This window comes from Trichomycterus rosablanca, chromosome 1, assembly GCF_030014385.1.
Source record: "Trichomycterus rosablanca isolate fTriRos1 chromosome 1, fTriRos1.hap1, whole genome shotgun sequence".
NCBI lineage: Eukaryota > Metazoa > Chordata > Actinopteri > Siluriformes > Trichomycteridae > Trichomycterus > Trichomycterus rosablanca.
Genome location: NC_085988.1, coordinates 58,177,865 through 58,203,260, shown reverse-complemented (window position 1 = coordinate 58,203,260; position 25,396 = coordinate 58,177,865). Strand labels below are relative to the sequence as shown.

At 39.2% G+C, this 25,396-nt stretch overlaps 2 protein-coding genes across 2 annotated transcripts in view; one reads left to right on the top strand and one right to left on the bottom strand.

Moving 5' to 3' along the window:
* Positions 1-688: 688 nt before the first annotated feature.
* On the bottom strand, positions 689-9,830 carry ngs (notochord granular surface). The gene is made up of 11 exons (XM_063004536.1): positions 9,637-9,830; positions 6,551-6,707; positions 6,308-6,457; positions 5,174-5,293; positions 4,926-5,021; positions 4,616-4,750; positions 4,347-4,457; positions 4,137-4,247; positions 3,772-3,896; positions 2,033-2,302; positions 689-779 (listed from the first exon to the last, which is right to left on the bottom strand). The coding sequence occupies exons 1-11, from the start codon at positions 9,828-9,830 to the stop codon at positions 689-691; spliced, it is 1,560 nt and encodes a 519-aa protein (XP_062860606.1).
* A 4,855-nt stretch (positions 9,831-14,685) lies between these two features.
* The window catches only part of ccnc (cyclin C), a 31,096-nt gene continuing 20,385 nt past the window's right edge, over positions 14,686-25,396 (top strand). Inside the window, exons 1-6 of the mRNA XM_063004518.1 lie at positions 14,686-14,807; positions 17,201-17,307; positions 18,799-18,883; positions 24,841-24,910; positions 24,991-25,042; positions 25,333-25,388. Coding sequence (XP_062860588.1) covers positions 14,776-14,807; positions 17,201-17,307; positions 18,799-18,883; positions 24,841-24,910; positions 24,991-25,042; positions 25,333-25,388 — 402 coding nt within the window. The 5' untranslated portion in view covers positions 14,686-14,775. The remainder of the gene's footprint in view (positions 14,808-17,200; positions 17,308-18,798; positions 18,884-24,840; positions 24,911-24,990; positions 25,043-25,332; positions 25,389-25,396) is intronic.

Below are 25,396 nucleotides of genomic sequence, written 5' to 3'. Positions count from 1 at the left end.
CTAAGACCTGAAATGCTGTGCTTGGGACTAGAGATTCAGGGTCTGGGACCTGAGATGCTGTGCTTGTGACTGGAGATTCTCCACTTTTGCCTGGTAAAAAGGCAGGTGTGAAGGTCCTAATGCTTAAGGTGACTGACCTTAGAGGTTTTTTTTTCCAGTCAGTAGGCACCCCCCACAAAAAAGAAGAAACAAACAGTTGCTTTGCAGTGAAGTTTATTTGTGCATGGGTTTAAACAGAATTACAGGACACACAGTTAAGAATTAGAAGAAAGAATCTTTGAAAGGCTAAAATCCAGTGCATTAGCAAGTTTAGTAGCATGGGAGCACCACGAGACGAGGTAGACAGCAAGGAATTTTGTATGTGACATGACATGCAATCTCTAGAACTCATTCTCGTCTTCAGTCACAGAAATTACTAATAAGAACAGAATTCACAATGTAAAATTTAAACCTGTTTTTAAAAAACAAATCTTCCGAGGTTGTATATGTAAAAGGGTCAGTAAATTGTATTTACTTTTTTATCAATGTACTACTGTATTGTATTTATATATTCTGATGATTTAACTATTATAAAGTGTTATTTTGATTGTCCTTTTGTAAATACTGGTTTTAATTCATTTTAATTTCCATTAAAAAAGGTTCTTGTAGAGATTTCTAAGCTCAGATGGTTTTGTAGTTGCATGATAGTTTACTTCTCGGTCTCATCTGCTGCTCCAGAGATGGTGATGGTGCGTTCCTGTGTGTCCCTTTGAATGACATCCTCATCTGTCTTAACTGTTCTGAAGAAATAACATTAGCATTAAGAAATGTGCAACACATATTCAGAAATATAATTAAACAATGTCAAATTTTGAGAATAATTTATAAATCAGCGCATCTCTTACTTTAATTTATAATAAAAGCTCCTGTGATAGACTTCTACCCAAAAAAACTGAATGCTGGAATAAAGTCAAAATGTGCTTCAACAAAATATTATGTAAATTAATTTCTATTTGCAAAATAAAATACATTTACTAGTAGTCAAATTCTAGTAGAACGTTAAGACTCAACAAGGTTTAGATGTTTTATAAAAGATGCTACATTGCTGTGAAAAACTATTTGCTCTTTTCCCTGTTTCATGTTTTTGCATATTTGCTAATTAAAGTACTTTTTTTGCATTTTTTAAATACCTTTTCTCCCCATTTTTACCCAATTGCGTTATGCTTCCTCTCTTCTGGTGCTGACCCCCGCCCCTGATTGAGGAGAGCGAACTGACACTTGCCCCCTCCGACACCTGAGCAGTAGCCGACTGCATTTTTTCACCTGCACGAGGCGAGTTCATATGCGAATCAGCCCTGTGCACGGAGAGCCACACATTGAATGCATTATTCCTTTACTCTGTGCAGACGCCATCAGTCAGCCAGCAGAGGTCTTAATTGCATCAGTTATGAGGTCCCTATTCGTCTCCCTACCCTGTGTGAACAACAGCCAAACGTTGTTCATATGGCCGCCCAGCCCAGCTTGATGGCAGAGCTGAGATTTGATACAATGTATTTTACTGCTGCGCCACCTGAGCGGTTTAAATCAAAGTACTTTAAATATTAGACAAAAAAAAACAACCAAGTAAACCCAAAATGGTCCTATGTGGAGAAGATAATTGCCTCCTTTGATACTAAATCAGTTAAACCAGTTAACCAAACACAAGCCACACCCAGTCATGATTACTACCAGACCTGTTTGAATCTACACATTGCTTAAATAAAACCTGTCTCATAATATAAAGCAGGTTAAAAGGTTTCAAACAGCAGCACATAATGTTTTAAAACCCTCCAAAGCAGCCTGATTAAACAATTCTGTAAAGAAGAGTGGGCCAAAATTCCTCCACAGCAATGTAAAAGACTCATCACAACAAAAATGTTTAATTGCAGTTGTTAAAGCTTCATTTTGTGTTTATTTATGTTTTTTCTTATATTAAAATGAGTTTAAACATAGGGTAGGACAAATACTGTTCCCCAGCCCTGTATTTATTTTTTATTGCTATGATTAAATTTACCTGATGAGGACAGTCTTCCTCTCTGTCATCTCCACGGCTTGCTCCTCGGTGAACTCCTCTGTGGTTCCCGGTTGGCCATTAGAAGGTAAAGACATATTTGCTGCGTTCAGAGGTGCACCACCAGCCACCCCAGCCAAGGCTCCACTCACTCTGGCCCCTACAGTGCTGACAAGGCCTAAAGCACTGACACTTCCAGAAGCGGTGATGCTCATCAGAGAAAGGCCTTGAACCATGGTCGAAAGCCGGGTGTCCTCTCCTTCTATTAGTTTTCTAGGGAAATATGAAATAAAAGGAAAACAGTTGTTGCCCCTTTTAAAGAGAATTTATTTTATTTATTACATTAAGCTATTCTTTTTAAAATGAGGTGAACTAGAAACCTGAATCAGAAAAAAATGGGGCAGTATGGAAAATGCAAATTACAAAATGTAGTGTTTTTTACATTCCAAAAAAAGTTGGGATGGTAAAGCATTTACCACTTTGTAATATTGCCATTCCTTCTTAAAACACTTTGGCACTGAGGATACCAAGCGCTTAAGTGTTTCAGGTGTTTTTTTGTCCCATTCTTCATTCAAACCTTAAACACGTATTAAGGTGTCAGGCCAGTCCAGTACCTGTACCTGTACCCTCGTCTTCCACAGCCATTTCTTTGTAATGTGTGCAGTATGTGGTTATTAAATATTGGACGTCCCTGGAAAGAAATTGAAAGCAGCATATGTTGCGCTAAAATCTCACTGGACTTATTGTGATTAATGCTGCCATGACAGATGTTTTAATTACTTTTGCCAGGAGCACTGACACAAACCCATAACATGACAGACCCTGGCTTTTGGACTTCTTGCTGATAACATTATGGATGGTCTTTTTGTCTTTAGTCTGGAGCACACAATGTCCACTTCTTCCAAAAAAGATCTGAAACACTTATTCTTTTAATCACAAGACACATTTTTATGGTGTCATGGTCCATTTCAGATGCCTCAGAGCCCAAAGAACTTGAGACTGCTTTCTGGACATGGTTAACATTTAAGTTAAGTTTTAAGTGGCATTTATGAATGTAACTTCTTTCCCATGTGGTTAAATTAGCTATTTATGAATGACAGTTCTTGATGCAGTGCTGTCTGAAGGATTGGAGATCACAGGTGTTCAGTTTAGGCTTGCACCCTTGTTCTTTACATGCTGAAATTTCTTCAGATTCCCTGAATCGTTTCATAATATTATGCATTGTATAGGGCAAAATATGCAAATCTTTTTCCTAACCTTCAAGAAATATTGTTTTTAAACAATTTTCTTGCATATTCGTTTATAAATTAGAGATGCCCATCTTTGCTCCTCAAAGCCTTTTGTGGGTACTGCTTTTTTACAAAATCAGGATTACAATCACCTGTTTTGAATCACATCATTTTTTAGTTTGTTTAACCTCATTACTAGCTCTAAATAGCCATGTCCCAACTTTTTTGGAATATCTTGCAGGCCTAAAATGAATGAATGAATGTATATTAACAAATTAAATGGGTCCAGGTCCTTTCTGTGTGCAGTCTGAATGGTCCCTCTGTGTCTGTGTGGGTTTTCTTTTGGGTCCAAAGACATGCAGGTTAATTGCAGCAACTAAAATTGTGTGTGTATGTGTGTGTGTGTGTGTGTGTGTAGGTGTGTGTGTGTGCATGTGTGTGAATTTTTACATTTTGCCCAGTAAATTGGACCCACCACAAACCCTTAAGTATAATGTAGCTACATTACAATACCTATAGGTGGTGATTTCAAGCTCAAGAGCCATTTTCACATTAAGAAGGTCCTGATATTCTTTCAGTAGCAGAGCTATCTTCTCTTTTACTGTCTTCATATCCAGCTTCAGTGCCTCTATGCGATCCTGCAAAATTGATCACAATCAGACCCTTCAGTTAAACCTTATAACGCCTTTTGTTAAAGGTGAAAATAATCTAAAAAATAGTCTAAAATTTATTGTATAGTTCTTTATTTACAAGTCCACTTACACATTTTGACAACACTTTGATCTGTATTTCATTTATTTAACCATCTACATTTTTACTCCATTTCTATTGTCTATTACCTTCATGGTAATTTTTTGTGTATGGTATTTTTCATTTACCTGTAAATCCTGCTCCACCTTTCTATATTTTTCCTGGTTGTCACGTATCTGGGCAAGCAAAGTCTCATACCTGGTGTTAAGAGCATCCAGCTCCCGCTGCTTATTCTGAATCTATAGACACACACAGACAGAGATCAGATGCTATACATCAAAATACACTTCACCTTTAACTACAAAGGTATTAATGAGAAATTATAGTAGTGCACTAACATCTTTCTTGTAGCCCACGACTTCTTCTCTAATCCCCCTCACAGATTCCACATGCCGGGTTGATGCTGAGTTCAAGTCCTGGAATTTTGTCTTGTACCATGCATCCATTTCCTAGAGATATGATGAGTGAAATAATGCAAACTGACAGAGATCATATTGGTAATTTATGGGTATATAGGATTTTTTCTATATGAAATGTAATAAAAATGAGTGACAGAGAGCTAAAGCTAATGAGAAAAGTGAGCTTATTTGTGGTAATAACTGACTACCTGCAAGTTCCGTGCTGCGATGGTGTCGTACTGGGTCTGGATGTCTTTGAGGGCAGAGGATAGGTCAGGCAGAGAAAAGGCCACATCAACCTTAGCCACTGTTTGATAAATCTGAGCCATCAACTCCTCAATTTCCTGTCCAAGTTAAATAATTGCACATTGATTGAATACACTTTTTCAAAGCAAGATGTTAAGACACATTTTTATACACAATTTAATATTATAACTCACTGTCATTCAACTGAATGTTGGTCCTAAATCTATCAAGAAAATAAGAATTAAATTAGAGCAGGTCAGCAAAACATGATACCTGTTTGTGAATCCTCTGTAGGAACTCCATCTCTACCTCCAGGTTCTCTAGTTGTTTCTCCAGGGCAATGCGAGCAGCAGTGGCAGCATCGACATCCTGCCAGACAGAAGCATAATATTCATCACTAAACATTCATTAATACATAAATGTACAGAAAAACTCGCCAATTACTGTTACAGTATTATAATCTTCCTTTGCTTTGTCTCAGTAAAGGTCAATGGAACTTTTTCCTGGTGTTAACCACTTACCGGCTTAAAGGCCTCAATGTCCAGCTCAGCTTTTTTTCTGGCCTCCAGTGCCTCTTCGTACTTGGTCTTTATCATCTCCAGCTGTGCTGCCATGGCCTCCTTAGCAGCAATAGACATGTCCTTAAGGAAAAGAGTTGTGCATCATTAAAACTCTTCCGTGAGAACTTAGCTGTTGCGTACTCTAACCCTTGCTGTGAGACAGTTGTTGTAATATACACTGATCAGCCATAACATTAAAACCACCCCCTTGTTTCCACACTCACTGTCCATTTTATCAGCTTCACTTACCATATAGAAGCACTTTGTAGTTCTACAATTACTGACTGTAGTCCATCTGTTTCTCTGCATGCTTTGTTAGCCCCCTTTCATGCTGTTCCTCATTGGTCAGGACCAACACAGAGCAGGTATTATTTGGGTGGTGGAGCATTCTCAGCACTGCAGTGACACTGACATGGTGGTGGTGTGTTAGTGTGTGTTGTGCTGGTATCAGACACAGCAGCTCTGCTGGAGTTTTTGAATACCGTGTCCACTCACTGTCCACTCTATTAGACACTCCTACCTATTTGGTCCACCTTGTAGATGTAAAGTCAATGAGAGACAATCGCTCATCTATTGCTGCTGTTTTAGTTGGTCATCTTCTAGACCTTCATTGGTGGTCACAGGACGCAGGCCCACGGGCACTGCTGGCTGGATATATTTTTGGTTGGTGGACTATTCTAAGTCCAGCAGGGACAGTGAGGTGTTTAAAAACTCCAGCAGCGCTGCTGTGTCTGATCCACTCATACCAGCACAACACACACTAACACACCACCACCATGTCATTGTCACTGCAGTGCTGAGAATGATCCACCACACAAATAATACCTACTCTGTGGTGGTCCTGTGAGGGTCCTGACCATTGAAGAACAGGGTGAAAGCAGGCTAAAAAAGTATGTAGAGAAACAGATGGACTACAGTCAGTTATTGTAGAACTATAAAGTGCTTCTATATGGTAAGTGGGGCTGATAAAATGGACAGTGAGTGTAGAAACAAGGAGGTGGTTTTGGCTGTGCGGTTTAAAGCAGTGTTGTCAAAAAGTTGTGTTATTAAAGTATCAGGTGCTGTATGAGCTTACCCTCCTGATTTTGTACTTACCCTCTGGGCCTGCATCTGATCAGCAACTCTCCTAAGCTCTCTCAGTTGTTCCTCATACATCATGCGCAAACCTGAAGGCTTCACATAGCGGGATTTCAGGGCTTCAATCTCAGTCTCCAGAACTTTATTTTGCTGCTCTAGAGAACGCACCTGGAATGCACCATTATAATAACATGTCAGAACAATTTGGTGCACTTCTAAACCAGGGGAAAAGAACTAATGGTAAATGTCCACACATCCTACCTTCTCAATGTATACAGCCAGACGGTCATTGAGGATAATCATCTCCTGCCTCTCACCGGTGCGTGTGTTAAGGAAGGCTTGGTTGGCAGCAGCAGCAGCTTCCAGGTCCAGTCCTTTAATACCCATTCCAACACACAGTGCACCCATACTCACACTGCTGAAAAATCAGAGCAAAAAAGCTGATATATGGTAAAAAGAGAGGCATGGAATAAAGTACACTACCATGAAAAACAATGTGGAATGAAATACATTACATTAAATATTTTACAATGGGGTGTGCTAAAAACACTGTACTGTAAAAGTACTGTATGGTAGATAAGGGAGAACAGTTGACTACAGAATAGCACAGTAGAGATAAGAAGACAGGAATAGCAAAGTACAGAACAGTACAGTGAAGATGTACATTACAACAGAATCTAATACAAAGGGTCACATGGAGCAAACTGTGATACTGAACAGTATATAGTATATATAAGAAAAGTGCAGTAGTGCAGAGTACAGCGCAGAACAGTAAAGTACAATAATTAAGAGCATAAAGTATGGGTGGGAGGACAGTAGAGTACAGTAGAGAATATTGCAGCAGATCATAATAGAACCAGAAAAAATAGAACCAAAGCAAGGAGTCTTCTAGAAGGCTAAAGTGCTGTAGAGTGCATGAGTACAGTAAACCAGAATAAGGTAGTACCATAAATTCTGTATGCTGGTCTAAGGTAGAGCAAAGTGGATCAAATTACAGTAGAGAACAACAAAGTAAACAGAGTTCAGAAGACAAGGTACAGGGAGATGCAAGAAATAGGGCAGTTGTAGCCTAGCAGTTAAGGTACTGGACTAGTAATCAAAAGGTCGCTGGTTCAAGCCTCACCACTGCCAGGTTGTCACTATTGGGCCCATGAGCAAGGCCCTTAACCCTCAGTTGCTTAGACAGCGTACTGTCACTGTACAGTAAGTCAATTTGGATAAAAGCATCTGATAAATGCCATAAATGTAAATTTGCACATTAAGCGATTTTGATTATAAAAATTATTTGAACGATTTAAATCATATAGAAGGGGCGATCCAGGTCTTTTCTGTGCAAAGTTTGCATGTTCTCCCTGTGTCTGCGTGGGTTTTCTCTGGGAGCTCCTGTTTCCTCCCACAGTCCAAAAACATGCAGTCAGGTTAATTGGAGACACTGAATTGCCCTATAGGTGAATGAGTGTGTGTATGTGTGTGTATGTGTGTCTGCCCTGCGATGGACTGGCGCCCCGTCCAGGGTGTTACTGTGTGCCTTGCGCCCATTGAAAAGCTGGGATAGGCTTCAGCACCCAACCCCCCGCCCCTGATTGGATAAGCGGTTAAGAAAGTGAGTGAAATCATATAGAAGTTACATTTATAGCATAGATAAGTAAACAAATGGTACGGAGTAGGCAAGAATATAGCAGTTTATAGTACAGTAGGGATACACATATAGTACATATAGCAGATCAGATAAGAAATAAGAGTAGCAAAGACTAAAACAGAGCAGAGAAGTACATAGCAGATTAGAGTAAAAATAAAGCTGGTTAGACTATTACTATAACAGATCAAAGTACATAACATAAAAAAAAGAATAGGAAAGTATTTTGCAGATTATGGTAGAAAGAGTTGAAAACAAACATTATTTAGTGTTTTAAAAATAATAAAGTTGGGAATCATATTTTAGATAGGATTAGAAAACAGAATAGGGAAGAATATAACAGATTAGAGTAGAGAACAGAGGTGGGAAGACTGAAAAACAGAATAGGGAACAGTTCAACAGATCAGAGAACAGAATAGGGAAGAGTGGGAAACAGAATAGGGAGGAGGTTAACAGATCAGAGTAGAAAACAGAGGTGGGTAGACTGGAAAACAGAATATGGAACAGTTCAACAGATCAGAGTAGAAAACAGAGGTGGGAAGACTGGAAAACAAAATAGGGAAGAGTTCAACAGATCAGAGTAGAAAACAGAGGTGGGAAGACTGGAAAACAGAATATGAAACACTTCAACAGATCAGAGTAGAAAACACAGATGGGAAGACTGGAAAACAGAATAGGGAAGAGTTCAACAGATCAGAGTAGAAAACCGAGGTGGGACAACTGGAAAACAGAATATGGAAGAGTTCAACAGATCAGAGTAGAGAGCAGAATTGGGAAGACTGGAAAACAGAATAGAGAAGAGTTCAACAGATCAGAGTAGAAAACAGAGGTGGGAAGACTGGAAAACAGAACATGGAAGAGTTCAACAGATCAGAGTAGAAAACCGAGGTGGGAAGACTGGAAAACAGAATAGGGAAGAGTTCAACAGATCAGAGTAGAGAGCAGAATTGGGAAGACTGGAAAACAGAATAGAGAAGAGTTCAACAGATCAGAGTAGAAAACAGAGGTGGGAAGACTGGAAAGCAGAATATGGAACAATAATAGAGATCACAGTAGAAAACACAAGTGGGAAGACTGGAAAACAGAATAGGGAAGAGTTCAACAGATCAGAGGTGGGAAGACTGGAAAACAGAATATGGAACAATAATAGAGATCACAGTAGAAAACAGGTGGGAAGACTGGAAAACAGAATAGGGAAGAGATTAACAGATCAGAGGTGGGAAGACTGGAAAACAGAATAGGGAAGAGATTAACAGATCAGAGGTGGGAAGACTGGAAAACAGAATATGGAACAATAATAGAGATCACAGTAGAAAACAGGTGGGAAGACTGGAAAACAGAATAGGGAAGAGTTCAACAGATCAGAGGTAGGAAGACTGGAAAACAGAATAGGGAAGAGTTCAACAGATCAGAGGTGGGAAGACTGGAAAACAGAATAGGGAAGAGTTCAACAGATCAGAGGTGGGAAGACTGGAAAACAGAATAGGGAAGAGTTTAACAGATCAGAGGTGGGAAGACTGGAAAACAGAATAGGGAAGAGATTAACAGATCAGAGTAGAGAGCAGAATTGGGAAGACTGGAAAACAGAATACGGAACAGTTCAACAGATCAGAGTAGAGAGCAGAATTGGGAAGACTGGAAAACAGAATACGGAACAGTTCAACAGATCAGAGGTGGGAAGAATTTAGCAGATGAAATGCATTGCTGTTACCCAGTGAGGCGCGAGCTGCGCGTGCCGGACAGAGCCCTGCGCGAGGTGCGGCTGTAGCTGGCGGAGCGGTGGCGGGTCTCACGGCGGCGGGGTGATGGGCTGGAGACTCGGATTTGACAGGTGGAGGATGAGGAGGCCAGCGCCCCCTCAAAGTGTCTCCTGTAGGAGGACATACGCTCCGGGCTTCGGCTCATGTTAAAATCGCTGTTTCCTTTCACTCTGCTGGACACAGAAAGAGCTGTAATGAGTGTGTGTCTCTGTTCAGGCTGGGCAGGACTTTATAAAGCCGTCTGGAAGCGAGCGAGGAATGTCGAACCTGACTTTAACACCTAACCGAACACTTCAGCTATCTGACGCACCCCTGCGAAACTCAGAAAATAGACTGATGACCTGTCTTCATTATGATCTCCCCGTGATAGTAACTGTTCCATAGGATTTCTCACCACGGGAAAGTCTAAAAGCTGTGATGTTCTTTTAAATTTTTAGCTAATAGGTAATACTGAAAAACTATAAAAACATAAGAAAAGACACACGTCACACCTAAAATGTTGGAAATAAAGAATAACCGCACAATATAAAGACAAAGTACACTGATCAACCATAACATTAAAACCACCTCCTTGTTTCTACACTCACTGTCCATTTTGTTAGCTCCACTTACCATATAGAACTACTTTGTAGTTCTACAATTACTGACTGTAGTCCATCTGTTTCTCTGCATGCTTTGTTAGCCCCTTTCATGCTGTTCTTCAATGGTCAGGACTCTCCCAGGACCACTACAGAGTAGGTATTATTTGGGTGGTGGATCATTCTCAGCACTGCAGTGACACTGACATGGGGGTGGTGTGTTAGTGTGTGTTGTGCTGGTATGAGTGGATCAGACACAGCAGCGCTGATGGAGTTTTTAAACACCTCACTGTCACTGATGGACTGAGAATAGTCCACCAACCAAAAATATATCCAGCCAATAGCACCCTGTGGGCAGCGTCCTGTAACCACTGATGAAGGTCTAGAAGATGACCAACTCAAACAGCAACAATAGATGAGCGATCGTCTCTGACTTTACATCTACAAGGTGGACCAACTAGGTAGGAATATCGAATAGAGTGGACAGTGAGTGGACATGGTATTTAAAAACTCCAGCAGCGCTCCACCAGCACAACACACACTAACACACCACCACCATGTCATTGTCACTTCAGTGCTGAGAATGATCCACCACCTAAATAACACCTACTCTGTAGTGGTCCTGTGAGGGTCCTGACCACTGAAGAACAGGGTGAAAGCAGGCTAAAAAAGTATGTAGAGAAATAGATGGACTACAGTCAGTAATTGTAGAACTACAAAGTGCTTCTATATGGTAAGTGGAGCTGATAAAATGGACAGTGAGTGTAGAAACAAGAAGGTGGTTTTAATGTTATGGCTGATTGGTGTATATAGTATATAACGTATCTATTCATACTGTACTCTGAAAAGTATTTGCCATTTTCCATTTTCTTTAATTTCTGCATATTTGTCACACTTATATGGGTTGAATTAGTCACAGCAAGACCTGATTAATCGAAACATCTAAACTCGGTGGCTCAGTGGGTAGCATTGTCACCTCACAGCAAGAAGGTCAAGGGGGTCTCGGTCCTTTCTGTGTGGAATGTGCATGTTCTCCCCGTGTTTGTGTGGGTTTCCTCTGGGAGCTCCGGTTTCCTCCCACAGTCCAAAGACATGCAAGTGAGGTGAATTGAAAATACTAAATTGTCCACGACTGTGTTTAACAAAAACTTGTGAACTGATAAACCTTGTGTAATGAGTAACTACCTTTTCTGTTATGAATGTAACCAAAGTGTGAAACATGATATTAAAATCCTAATAAATAAACAAAGGTACAAAGAAATTACTGTTAGTCTTTGTAAATTTGTATTGTAAATTTAGAATGTGGTGCCTGTAACACACATAAAAAGCAAAATAATAATAAAAGGTTTTTAGTATATTTAAGTTACACAATTGTAAACATTTCTCAATAAGCAGGTGGACTGGGAACAACAGATGAAGGTATCATGATTGAGTATTAAAGGAGGATCCACTAAAGGCTCAAGCTTTATTCCTTACCACTTTGTACCAAACCTTGTGAGACCATTGTCATCGTTTAAAAAAAAACATTTCTCAAATCAATATTGCAAAAAATTAAGGTATTTTGCCATCTGTTGTACAAAATATTGTGAAAAGATATCAAAATTTCAGTTTGTGTAGGGCAAAGCAACTATTGAATGTGTGTGACTTTTAAGCTCTCAGATGGCACTGCATGAAAGATTGTCATGGTACTGTGATAAACATAGCCTTATAAGCTTGGGATTACTTTGAAAAACCCTTGTCTTTAAACACAATCTTCTTCTATATCAATAAATGCAACCCCAGACCCTATTATTCAGTGAGAAAATCCATAAATAAAATCTCTGCAGAAATTCCACAGACCTGAGTAGAAACGCTGTTCTCTAAGCCCGAGTTCATCTCAGACAGACTGAAAGACACATGTGTGATACATGTGTTGTGGACAGATAAGTCCACATTTCAGCTTGCTTTCTGGAAAAAATGAACCTCAGTTTCTTTGTGCCAAAGGAACATCCAGGCTGCTGTCAGCAAAAGATGCAAAAGCAAACATTTCATGGTATGGGGTGCATCTGTGCCCACTGCATGGTCATGTATGTAAAGGTTCATTGGGATTTTGGCACATAACACATGGACTGTTAAAGTGAAATTGTCACTTGCAGAACAGCAACATTAGTATTTCCAGTTCCCAAATGATTAAAAAGTGTAATTAATAGGAAACATTATTATAACTAGTAATCTATGATTACAATGGTGAACGTACCTCTGCACCAACTTTTTTAAGTGTGTTGCAGTCATTAAATCTTAAATGTGTTTATCTGTATAAAATACAATTTGATCAGTAAAAACATTGGAAATCTTTTCTTTGTATTTTTGCCGGTTAAATAAAGAAATAAATTACAGATTCTTTTTTTATTGCATTTCACCAAATGTTTTTAAAAAAATTGGGATTGTACAATAAACTTAATTCTTTCAAGCATGGTGTCCACATTTGAAAACAGTTACTTCAATTCCAATTTGGGTTAATATATCACATTTTCAAGCCTCCTAAGGGCGGTGTTAGTTAATTGATAGCAATATTGTAACAGTGGTTACTATCCTGTATTTCAAATACTCATCGCTTGATGACATTATCAATCTAAGATGGCAGAGAGAGACAGCAATGTGCTACATGCCTCAGGCATATCTGTGAACTTTTATTTAATGAGGGCAACTGAGGTAGTAAAAATAGAACTATGTACTGTACAGTTATGTATGATAATGACGTATATATGTTATACACTAAAATTTAGAGTAAATACAGTTTTATACACAAAAAACAATTGTCCACATGGGAGTCACATTGCAGTACGCCTGATTTTTGTAACCTGCTAGTCTGTCTTTAATTTTTTTTTCAAAGATGTGATGAATTACATTATAATACAATAACCATTTTAGCCATTTATGATCATGAATAGTAATAAAAAAATACATATTACAGCATTAAATTGCAACTTTATATATCCATATGGAGGCCAAGACTAACCCAGACACTATGGCATTGGGAAACACTGGCCAAAAAGTGCTGTCACAAAGAACACTATGAGATGCCTCTTTGAAATGTAAGAGAACCAGTTACATCTGTGTCCAGTGTCAGGTTGCCCACTGTCCTGACTGCTTTAAAGGCTTTCATGTGAAATAAGAATAAGTACTGTACTCACATACTGTAAAGAAACTAAGTTTTAACTAGTATGTTATCTGTTACATTATGGCAGTGGCGGCTGCTGGTCTTTCAAAGAGGGGAAGCTCATTGTCGGCTTACATCATAAAAATCATAACTTTTCCAGGGACTTGACCAGTGTCCTGAAACAAATACTATGAGTGTGTTTTATTTACACAATGAACAATGGAAATGGTCAAGTAATTTCACCAAGCAAATACCAAGAAATGGGTTGCAGTTTGTCTTTCGAGAGACGCAGAGACGCTCAGCGTCCGGGGGCGGGACAAAATCGTGGCATTTATCCAATGACCGGCGAGTTTCGAAGCAATAAAAAAAACCGTTCCATGCAGTCCCGTTGAACTGAATAGACGCTCAACTTCTACGGGCAAATGCATTGATGTTACGGGAGTTAACAAAATCGAGTCAGTCGATTTGTGATAAGTAGCTGATTCTGAACGAACTCGCCTTCGAGATGAACGTGTTCTAACGCATTTGTGGTCAATGAAATGTTAACACAACTGTACATATTTGACCATTTAATTTTTGACATTTTAGGGGAAGCTGAGCTTCCCTCGCAGTCTTAGAGAAATCGCCACTGCATTATGGATACATTCAAACTCATTCAGATGATTTGACACAAAGTTAGATTAGGGTAAATATATAACAATTTATTACTTTATCAGCACTGAATGTTTTCTAATAATTACCCACATTGCTACTGGGTTTCCACATACACATAATTACAGTTATAAATACCACTGTGAGTGTTTTCCCTCTCTTTGTTCCTAAAATCTGTGTTTTATTGTTGGTTGTCAATATCAGAAACATAATATTCAATATTGTCGTTGTGGAATGTTCTGCCTTTATTGCATGGCGTCCATGTATGTGGACAGTTAAATAATTTTAAAATAAAACAGAATATTTTGAGTAACTTAACGAACCCTAAAAATTCAGATTTTTTTTTTATTTCATGCATGAAAAGGATTGAAGAACCACCACTGGTTTGCACTCTGTACATAGAGATCTACTTATCACATTATTAAAGCTTAGAATCTAAGCCTTAGGCGAGTGTAGTTCAACGTCTGACACCAGAGTCATAACTGCGTTGTTATTATTTTTTTTGTGTTTTTGTGGTTAACTGTTGTTTGTCATCCTGGAATCTTGGTTTATTTGGCTTTTCGGAACCATAGTTAGAACTAGTGGTGTTTCCTTCCGGAATGTTTTCTCTATAGGACAGAGAATGGTCCGAGTGTTTGTTGTGCAGTTAAATTAAAGCGTCCATTCCTGTCTTCAACTTTAAAACAATATAAAGTTATTTTTTCTACCTCTGTTTATGCACAATGGCAGGGAACTTCTGGCAGAGTTCACATTAGTAAGTTTTTACCTTATATCCTTACTGTCGCTTTTAATAATTCTTGCGCTTTGGCGCTTTATAACGTTAGCTGTAGCTAGCAGCTAGCTGACGCTTGTTTATCAGAAACGAGTCTGTTTGTGGTAAGATATGTGTGTAACGTTCTTCTTAAGTAAAGCTGTCAGTAATGGTTCGAGTGGAATGATATTCGAATTTAGTTGTTTAAATGAACCTGGGAAATAGGGGTTTTTATAGCCCACATTTGTTGGCTTGTTCTATATTGTGAAACAGAAGTTGCTTAGCTAGCAGCTGCTTTTAAGAACGTCAACATTTTAAGTACATAAACGCTGAACTATCATTGCACTAGGCAACACAGTGACTCAGTGGGTAGCACTGTCGCCTCACAGCAAGAAGGTCCTGGGTTTGATCCTCAGGTGGGGTGGTCCGGGTCCTTCCTGTGTGGAGTTTGCATGTTCTCCCCGTGTCTGCATGGCTTACCTCCGGGAGCTCCGGTTTCCTCACACAGTCCAAAGACATGAAAGTGAGGTGAATTGGAGATACAAATTTGTCCATGACTGTGTTTGACATTAAACTTGTGAACTGATGAATCTTGTGTTATGAGTAACTGTTTTTTTGTCAGATAAATAAATAAATACATTTTAGAACTAACTCTGAACTTTTGTTGACTTTATCTTTGAGTTTGTGGTATTGTTTAGACGTCAAGATTTTATCCAGATTTATCCAAGTATAGTACTTGTATAATTTGATGATCACACTTTTGTACTTCTGGAAAAGCGGCACACAACTCCTATTTCTCTAAAAAATGGGGCAGATTGAGAGCTTGAGCGTGATTGGAAATATTGCTAAAACTGTTGAATTTTTGTTGTATCTGACCATTGTTATGGTTTGTATAAATGATTGTGTGCAAATTGTACATGCAGTTTTGTGTGGGGGTGTAGAAATATATGATTAAGGCACAGTTTATTGCTTAGTTTACTATGTAAATGTTGTTCTTGCTGCTTTCAATTTATTCTGCAACCTTTTTTCAAGTGACTGCTCTTTTCAAGGGAACTATGAATTGTGTTGTAATGAATTCTGTTGGTTTTTAATGTTAATATTGTTTATGCACTTTTTCCGTAAAACTTCGAACAACTACACTCACCATAATTGCTTCTTGTAGCAGGGAATCTTACTTAAATATTATTATACTTAAATTCCCCACTATATTTAACTATATACCATATATTTAAGGTAATGCTTTACTGCATCTTGTATACAGACATAGATAAATATATTGATACCCTTGCAATTTATTCTTCTATACACGTGTCCTTGATTTGGTTTGCAAACCACCCAAACATTTAAAAAACAAGTAAAAACATTAAGCAGTCTGTTCGGATTTAATTAGTCTTGCAAGTGTTTTCAACCAAGCAATCACTCAAGCTGCTAATGTGGGAAATTACTCATCTTGCTTTTTTATGCTATCGTGAGCAAGTTAAACCAACTCTTTGGTCAAAGGAGAATATAACACTATGTCTATTGCTAAACATGGTGGAGACTCAGTAATGTTTTGGGGGTGCTTTGCTGCCTCAGGCATTGAATGACTTGAATGTGTGCACTGGTCACAATGAAATTAGAAGGCTATGCATTTCAGAGCAGAAGATACAGTCGACTGTTAGGAAGCAGAATAATGCACTGAAACACACACCAAAAAGCTCCTAAGAATGAATGAGAATAAAACTTTGGACTTCTTTGAGAAAGCCTGCATTAAGTCCTGATGTGAACCTTGCTGAAGAATGATGCAAAGAGTTTATAATTGCGGTTGACTGCCCTCATCTCTCCTCATATCAGCATAACAGTAACAAAAAAAATTAAATGGAAACTTTTTGATACCATTATTTTTAATCTTGGACTCTTTTTTTTTTTTTTTTTTTTTAATTCCGCAGTGGCCAAAATGGGTTAACGGTTGTGCATAATACACCAAAAACACATGCCATACCATGTTAATATTTCTACCAAATTGACAGCTGATGATTTTTATTGATCATTCGGTGAAGGCTGGCAATTATCTACCTTAAATGTGCCCATCTGTGGTAGATTTGCTTCATAAAATTACCAGTTTACATAAAAAGTTTGATAATAAAAATATGACAATTTTAGAAGTTTTTCTCATTTAGAAGTTAATTTATCACCTGATAAAACACTACTAAATTATCTCTACAATTTGATATATGGAAAATAATCAATGCATTGCTATTATTTGATAATTATTTCAAAAAATGATTGACATTTAAATAAGGTCAATGCAACATATGTAAAATTATTTTCAGCATGTGTTATGTCTTGTTTCTACATCATCTTTGGCCAAACCTTTTATGTATAAATTTCTTTCTTTCTTTCTTTTTCTGTAACAGCCTGCAGTGGGTGCTGGATAAGCAGGACCTGCTAAAAGAGCGTCAGAAAGACTTAAAGTTCCTTACAGAGGAGGAGTACTGGAAACTGCAGATTTTTTTCGCAAATGGTAAAACAACAACGACTTGGTTTTCAATAAATTCATTCAACTTCCTTATTTGTTATGCATCTCACAAGAAACCACAATTAACATTTTTTTTGAAAATAATAATAACAACAAAAGCTGACATTTGTAAAGTATATTTACTCCCTAATTATGTATTAGAGATTCAGGTTTAGTCAATTGCTTTTAATTGATAACTAACCATTAGTGGATTGTTCACCAACAACCGGCAAGCTCATATCATCACAACAAAGTATAAAACATATTACAGTGTTTACACTCTATTTAAAGAAAAAAGGCAGAGTTTAGTGAACATGGCAGTAATGTAAAACAATGAAATTAACATATACGCAGTGAGCAGACCAGTTTAGATAGAAGATATAGATATACTTTATTTGTCATATATACATATACAGATGTACAGTACAATTAAATTCTTTTTTCGCATATCCCATCTTGTTTGGAAGCTGGGGTCAGAGCGCAGGGTCAGCCATCGTACGGCGCCCCTGGAGCAGAGGGTTAAGGGCCTTGCTCAAGGACCCAACACTGGATGCATAGCAGAGCCTGTATTTGAACCGCCAATCTTCCGGTTGATAGCCCAAAACTCTACCCACTAGGCTACCACTGTCACAGTTTAGCATCATGGAAGTATATTTGAAATGGTACCCAGTAGCAAACAATTAATTGCAAGCTCTTACTAGACATGTCTTATGATTTTTTTTTGCTTTTATTTTTATTACAGACAGTTTGAACCCAAATTAGTTCACTGTCCAAAGACATGTAAGTGAGGTGAATTGAAGATACAAAATAGTCTATGACTGTGTTTGACATTAAAAACTTGAACTAATGTACCAGTGATTACTTGTCCTGTGATGAAATTTAAATGCCCAACTGCATTTTGCTTCCTCTCTACTGCTGCTGACTTTGACTACTGACCAAGGAGATAAGTGACTAACACTCCCCTCCTCAAACACGTATGCAGTATAATCATCTTTTTACCCACGCGACTCTATGGCACTCGGTATTGCACACTGATCCCCATTATCCCCAGAGTGAGATTCGAAACCTTTCAGATGTTAGCTCTTGTGTGCTAACATGTTTTTACCACTGTGCCACCGGAGCATTTTCATTTTGAAACATTTATGGACGTCCCTGGAAAAGATGTCGTCTTAAAGGCAGCATTTGTTGCTCTTAAATTGTAATGTACTTTTCTGCATTACTGATGCCATCACAAAAGTGTAAATTACCATGTCAGACCCTGGCTTTTTGATAACAGCCTCAGTAGTCCTTCTCATCAGCAGTAGTAGAGAGGAAGCTATTCTTTTTTTTTTTTTTATCCTTAATTGCATTTCAGGTTTACAACAATTTTGGTAAGGTGCCACTGTAGTTTTAGTTGATTATTTAGTAGATTATTTAAAATGTGTTTAGCAATGTAATCTTTAAATGTAATGTGTTTAAGAGCGACAGAGTTAGATTGTAATTTGTAATGATTTTTAGTTATCCAGGCTCTGGGGGAACATCTGAAACTTAGACAGCAAGTTATTGCCACAGCAACTGTTTACTTCAAACGTTTCTATGCAAGGTAAGTGAGCAATCTGCATTTTTTAAAACCTTTTTTTTAAAATATTAACTAGCTATGGCATGTAACTTCAGCAGAAAATAGGTGTATATACTAGGGCTGGGCGATATATCAAGATTTTATAAAATATCGATATATTTTCATACGCGATATAAGATAAGACAATATCGTCTATATCGATATAGATGTTGCGTTCCAATTAGATCCGACAGTTCGTCTTCCTCTTCTCCCAGTTAGTCTCTGCGCATGTTCACCTGCCCCGCCTCTCTCCCTCACTGAACACAACTCGCCCCTCCCCACCGCCAATTCTTTCTGCCCTCAGAACACATTTCTGTAAGTAAAACTCCCATGATAGCATGGAGACGGTGGAGGAGCTGCTTAGTAAAAAGAATAATAATGGCTCAATTATTTGGAGATGGTTCGGATTCAAAGTGTCAGATGAGCAGCAGAATCATGTATTCTGTAGAGAACGCCGAAAACAAGTCCAGACAAAAGGTTCCAGCTCCGTGTACCTTTGGTCATTTGTTTTTCGCTTCAAATTCCAAAGTTGAAAAACAAGAAAACGAGTCGTTATTCATTTCAAAAACCAATATTGGAAAACGGAAATACATACAAGCGCATGCACACGCTGACATGCATGTATTTACTTCATATTTAAACAGTGTAAATCAAGCACAAGTGTTATAAACAGTAATAATAACATAATGGTGCATCTCCTGTTGTTCTGACTCTTGTGTTTGTATATGTGATGTGCATGTATAGATATTTGCTATATCTGTAAAAAACATTATGGGGAGTGATTTCTGTACTGGATGTTGTACGTGGTCGTGTTAGTTTATACTGGATGATCGCCCGACGTCCGAGACTCATTTATTTATTTATCTTCTATTATAGTATTTCTTGTTCTTGGCCAATAAACAACCAAAAATTAATAAAATTGCAAGAACTAACTCTGCAGTAAACAAGGAGCAAACAGCAATTAAACAACAAATAAAGCTGTTAAATAATAATAAAGTGCATGAAGCAGAACGCTGATTAAAATGCATGAAATGTTGTAATAGTTACACAGTAACATTAACGATTAGTTCTGCCTGTATTACAGAACTGAGTTCTATATGGTAAAAAAATATTAATGTAAATGTTGTGGCGACATATACATAAAATAATGTATAAAGTCCAAACATGTGAGGGGGGTTTAACAAGAACGCTATATTTAATGTCACACAAGCTCAGTGCTAAACAACAGAAGAACACGAACACAGACGGAAACGATAAATTCCGACACCTTCCCTACACACTCGCTCCCTGCGCCCTATAGTGCACTTAACATTCTTAAAGGGCCAGACAATATATTTGTAATTGCTATCCGGTATGTACCAGCATGCCTCTGAACGTTGAGGGAACGTTTGGGGGGGGGGGGGGGGGGCGTTGAGTGAACGTTGGGGGGAGGGAGCGTTGAGGAAACATTGAGGGGGAACATTGAGGGAACGTTCGTGGGGGAACGTTGAGGGAACGTTCGGGGGGAACATTGAGGGAACGTTTGTGTGGAAACGTTCGTGAAGGAACATTGAGGGAACGTTCGTGGGGAAACGTTGGGGGAACGTTCGTGAAGGAACCTTGAGGGAACGTTTGTGGGGGAACGTTGGAGGAACGTTCGTGGGGGACCGTTCGGGGGGAACGTTCGTGAAGGAACGTTGAGGGAACGTTCGGGGGGGAACATTCGTGGGGGGAGCGTTGGGGGGATGTTCGTGAAGGAACATTGGGGGAACGTTCGTGAATAAACGTTGAGGAAACGTTGAGGGGGAACGTTGAGGGAATGTTCTTGTGGAAACGTTTGTGTGGAAACGTTGGGGGAATGTTCGTGAAGGAACGTTGGGGGAACTTTCGGGGGGAACGTTTGTGGAAGAACGTTCAGGGGGGAACGTTCAGGGGGAAACGTTGGGGGAACGTTCGGGGGGAACATTTGTGAAGGAACATTGAAGGAACGTTCGTGGGGGAACGTTCGGGGGAAACGTTGAGGGAACGTTTGTGAAGGAACGTTCGTGGGGGAACGTTCGGGGGGAACGTTTAGGGAACGTTTGGGGGGAACGTTGACGGAACATGAGGGGGGGGAACATGAGGGGGGAACGTTGAGGGAACGTTTGGGTAGATTGTTGGGAATGGTTGGGGGAATTGTTGAGGTAATGGTTGGGTGGATCGTTGAGAAAACGTTTGGGTTTTCAACAATTCACCCAACCATTCCCTTAACAATTCACCCAAACGTTCCCTCAACAATTCACCCAAACGTTCCCTCAACAATTCACCCAAACAAATGTTCCCTCAACAATTCACCCAACCATTCCCAACAATCTAGCCAAAAATTCCCTCAACTGTTGAGAAAAAGTTTGGGTGGATTTTTGAAAAAACGTTTACATTACACGACAGGAGATACCTTAGAAACAACTTTCTTTTTCTTAGAATAGCTCTTTTTTTTAAGTAAAAATAGTTCTTGTGTGAAGCTTCCCCTGCATGAATTTTAATAAAAGTGCCTGTAAAAAATTTGGAACATGTAGCTTTGTCTCAGAAGTGTCTTTTTGTTATTACCTTATGGGATAAAAAAATATCGAGATATATTTTTTGATCCATATCGCCCAGCCCTACTATATACCATATTGGTAGACTGCTTGGCCAAAAAAAGGTCACCACCTGGATTTAACTAAGCAAATAGGTAAGAGCCTCCCATTGGATAATTACTGCATGGGTGATTTTGTTTCAGCTGGCAACAAGTTATTTAACCCTAACTGATGCAGTGAGTAGCTTCTCATTTGTTAAACAACCATGTTGAAAGACACATCCTGTGGTCGTGGAAAAGATGTTAATCTGTTTCAGAAGGGTCAAATTATTGGCATGCATCAAGCAGAGAAAACATCTAAGGAGATTGCTGAAACTACTAAAATCTGGTTAAGAACTGTCCAACGCATTATTAAAAAGTGGAAGGACAGTGGGGAAACATCATCTTCGAGGAAGGAATGTGGTCGGAAAAAATCTTGAATAATCGTGATCGACGATCACTTAAACGTTTGGTGAAATCAAATGGTGGAAAAACTACAGTAGAACTCGGGGAGATGTTTAATAGTGAAAGTAAGAGCATTTCCACACGCACAATGCGAAGGGAATTCAAGGGATTGGGACTAAACAGCTGTGTAGCCTTAAGAAAACCACTTGTCAGTGAGGCTAACCGGCAAAAACGGCTTCAATTTGCTAGGGAGCATAAAGATTGGACTCTGGAGCAATGGAAGAAGGTCATGTGGTCTGATGAGTCAGGGTAAGAAGAGAGGCGGCTGAAGTGATGCACCCATCATGCCTAGTGCCTACCGTACAAGCCTGTGGGGGCAGTGCTATGATCTGGGGTTGCTGCAGTTGGTCAGGTCTAGGTTCAGCAACGTTATGTGCCCAAAGAATGAGGTCAGCTGACTACCTGAATATACTGAACGACCAGGTTATTCCATCTATGGATTTTTTCTTCTCTGATGGCACGGGCATATTCCAAGATGACAATGCCAGGATTCATCTGGCTCAAATTGGGAAAGAGTGGTTCAGGGAGCATGAGACATCATTTTCACACATGGATTGGCCACTACAGAGTCCAGACCTGAACCCCATTGAGAATCTTTGGGATGTGCTGGAGAAGACTTTGTGCAGTGGTCCAAATCTCCCATCATCAATACAAGATCTTGGGGGAAAATTAATGCAACTCTGGACAGAAATAAATGTTGTGACATTGCAGAAGCTTGTGGAAACGATGCCACAGCGAATGCGTGCCGTAATCAAAGCTAAAGGCGGTCCAACGAGATATTAGAGTGTGTGACCTTTTTTTTTTGGCCAGGCAGTGTATATATATATATACAGTGTATCACAAAAGTGAGTACACCCCTCACATTTCTGCAGATATTTAAGTATATCTTTTCATGGGACAACACTGACAAAATGACACTTTGACACAATGAAAAGTAGTCTGTGTGCAGCTTATATAACAGTGTAAATTTATTCTTCCCTCAAAATAACTCAATATACAGCCATTAATGTCTAAACCGCCGGCAACAAAAGTGAGTACACCCCTTAGTGAAAGTTCCTGAAGTGTCAATATTTTGTGTGGCCACCATTATTTCCCAGAACTGCCTTAACTCTCCTGGGCATGGAGTTTACCAGAGCTTCACAGGTTGCCACTGGAATGCTTTTCCACTCCTCCATGACGACATCACGGAGCTGGCGGATATTCGAGACTTTGCGCTCCTCCACCTTCCGCTTGAGGATGCCCCAAAGATGTTCTATTGGGTTTAGGTCTGGAGACATGCTTGGCCAGTCCATCACCTTTACCCTCAGCCTCTTCAATAAAGCAGTGGTCGTCTTAGAGGTGTGTTTGGGGTCATTATCATGCTGGAACACTGCCCTGCGACCCAGTTTCCGGAGGGAGGGGATCATGCTCTGCTTCAGTATTTCACAGTACATATTGGAGTTCATCCTCAGAGAGTTCTTTGCCATGAGGTGCCATGTTGGAACTTTCAGTGACCAGTATGAGAGAGTGTGAGAGCTGTACTACTAAATTGAACACACCTGCTCCCTATGCACACCTGAGACCTAGTAACACTAACGAGTCACATGACATTTTGGAGGGAAAATGACAAGCAGTGCTCAATTTGGACATTTAGGGGTGTAGTCTCTTAGGGGTGTACTCACTTTTGTTGCCGGTGGTTTAGACATTAATGGCTGTATATTGAGTTATTTTGAGGGAAGAATAAATTTACACTGTTATATAAGCTGCACACAGACTACTTTTCATTGTGTCAAAGTGTCATTTTGTCAGTGTTGTCCCATGAAAAGATATACTTAAATATCTGCAGAAATGTAAGGGGTGTACTCACTTATGTGATACACTGTATATATAACTGGGAGTAGGCTCAGCATGGATCCAAATGTTGGGCCCACATACCTCCTCTTGGACAACTTGCTTATCCATCAACAGGGAAAAAGATCCACAGCTGAGTTCCCAGAAAAAAATATCTGATTGGAATGAGCCAGGCATCACTGTATATATAAGAAAGTTTATTTACTTCCTGCGTCATATTTATTCATTATTTTACCAAGACGCTCTTGGGTTGGTTGTGGAACTGAAACTGAATACATTAGAATTAGAGATGCATGAGTACCGATACTGGTACCGGGTATTTGCGCGATACCGCGCTCATTTACTTGTACTCGTACTCGCAAACGAGACTCCGATACTAAACATCCGATACCGTGTGCCTAGTGCACGTTGCTGCGTTATGCCTAGTTTACACTACACGATTTTTGCCCTGATTTTCGCTCGGCGACTGGTCGACGCTAGATTTGCCGGCTCGGGAGCAACTCGGCGTTCGCTCGGCGATCAAAACTCGGCTCTCGATCGCTAAGTGTGAACTACTCAACAACCCGATCCGACCGGCTCGCCGAGCGCTCGGCGACCGGATCGAGTTTTCTAGCATGTCAGATATCTGATCTGAGATGTGCGACTGGGAATGAGTGACATGTCGAACAGCCAGTGAGAACGCAGGATACGGTGTGAGGGGAAACGCTGGAGAGGAGTGTAAACAGGTGGGACAGGGGATAATATAGTTTATATCAGAATACACCGGCACACACACATTTTACAGTATTTCTGACCTGATCGTTCTCTACAAAACATAACAACAAAACACCAACATTGCAAAAATATTTAATAACCTTCAACTCATTAACTCCATTAACTCATTAACTCCATCATTCTAAATGGAGGTATTGGTATCGGTATCAGCAAGTACAAAAATACATGTACTTGTATTTGTAGTCGGTTGGGAAAAAATGGTATTGATGCATCCCTAATTAGAATTTAATTGGGGAAAATTGTTATATTTTTGTGTACCGAATCAGTCATAATGCAGTTTTTGTAATGTCTTATCTTGCAGGTACTCTTTGAAGAGCATAGACCCACTTTTAATGGCTCCTACGTGTGTATTTCTAGCCTCTAAAGTGGAGGTAAAAATAAGATCATGGAATACTGCTTTTTGTGATTAGCATTTGCTGTAAAAGTAACAATGTTTTATTTGTCTTTGAAGGAATTTGGAGTTGTTTCAAACACTCGCCTCATTTCTGCAGCAACCTCTGTTTGTAAGTAAAGTAATATAAAATACTCCTACCAGTAATAACAGTTGTTAGGGGCAGTTGTTATTTGGGCCTGCATTTCCCTGATACTATACTACTGTATCAATTTCTATATTCCAAGGGTTATAACAGTGCTTATATTGGGAAAGTCTTTGATGACATTGCTACTTCAGGAACACTTCTTACTATTTTATCTATTATCCTTATTTATTCTTTAATAGATTTACTTTACAAAAATGATTTTAATATTTTTCACCTTAGGAGCTCAACACTAAATTTGTGTTCTTTCTCCCCAGTAAAAACACGATTTTCCTATGCCTTTCCTAAGGAGTTTCCATACAGAATGAACCATGTAAGTAA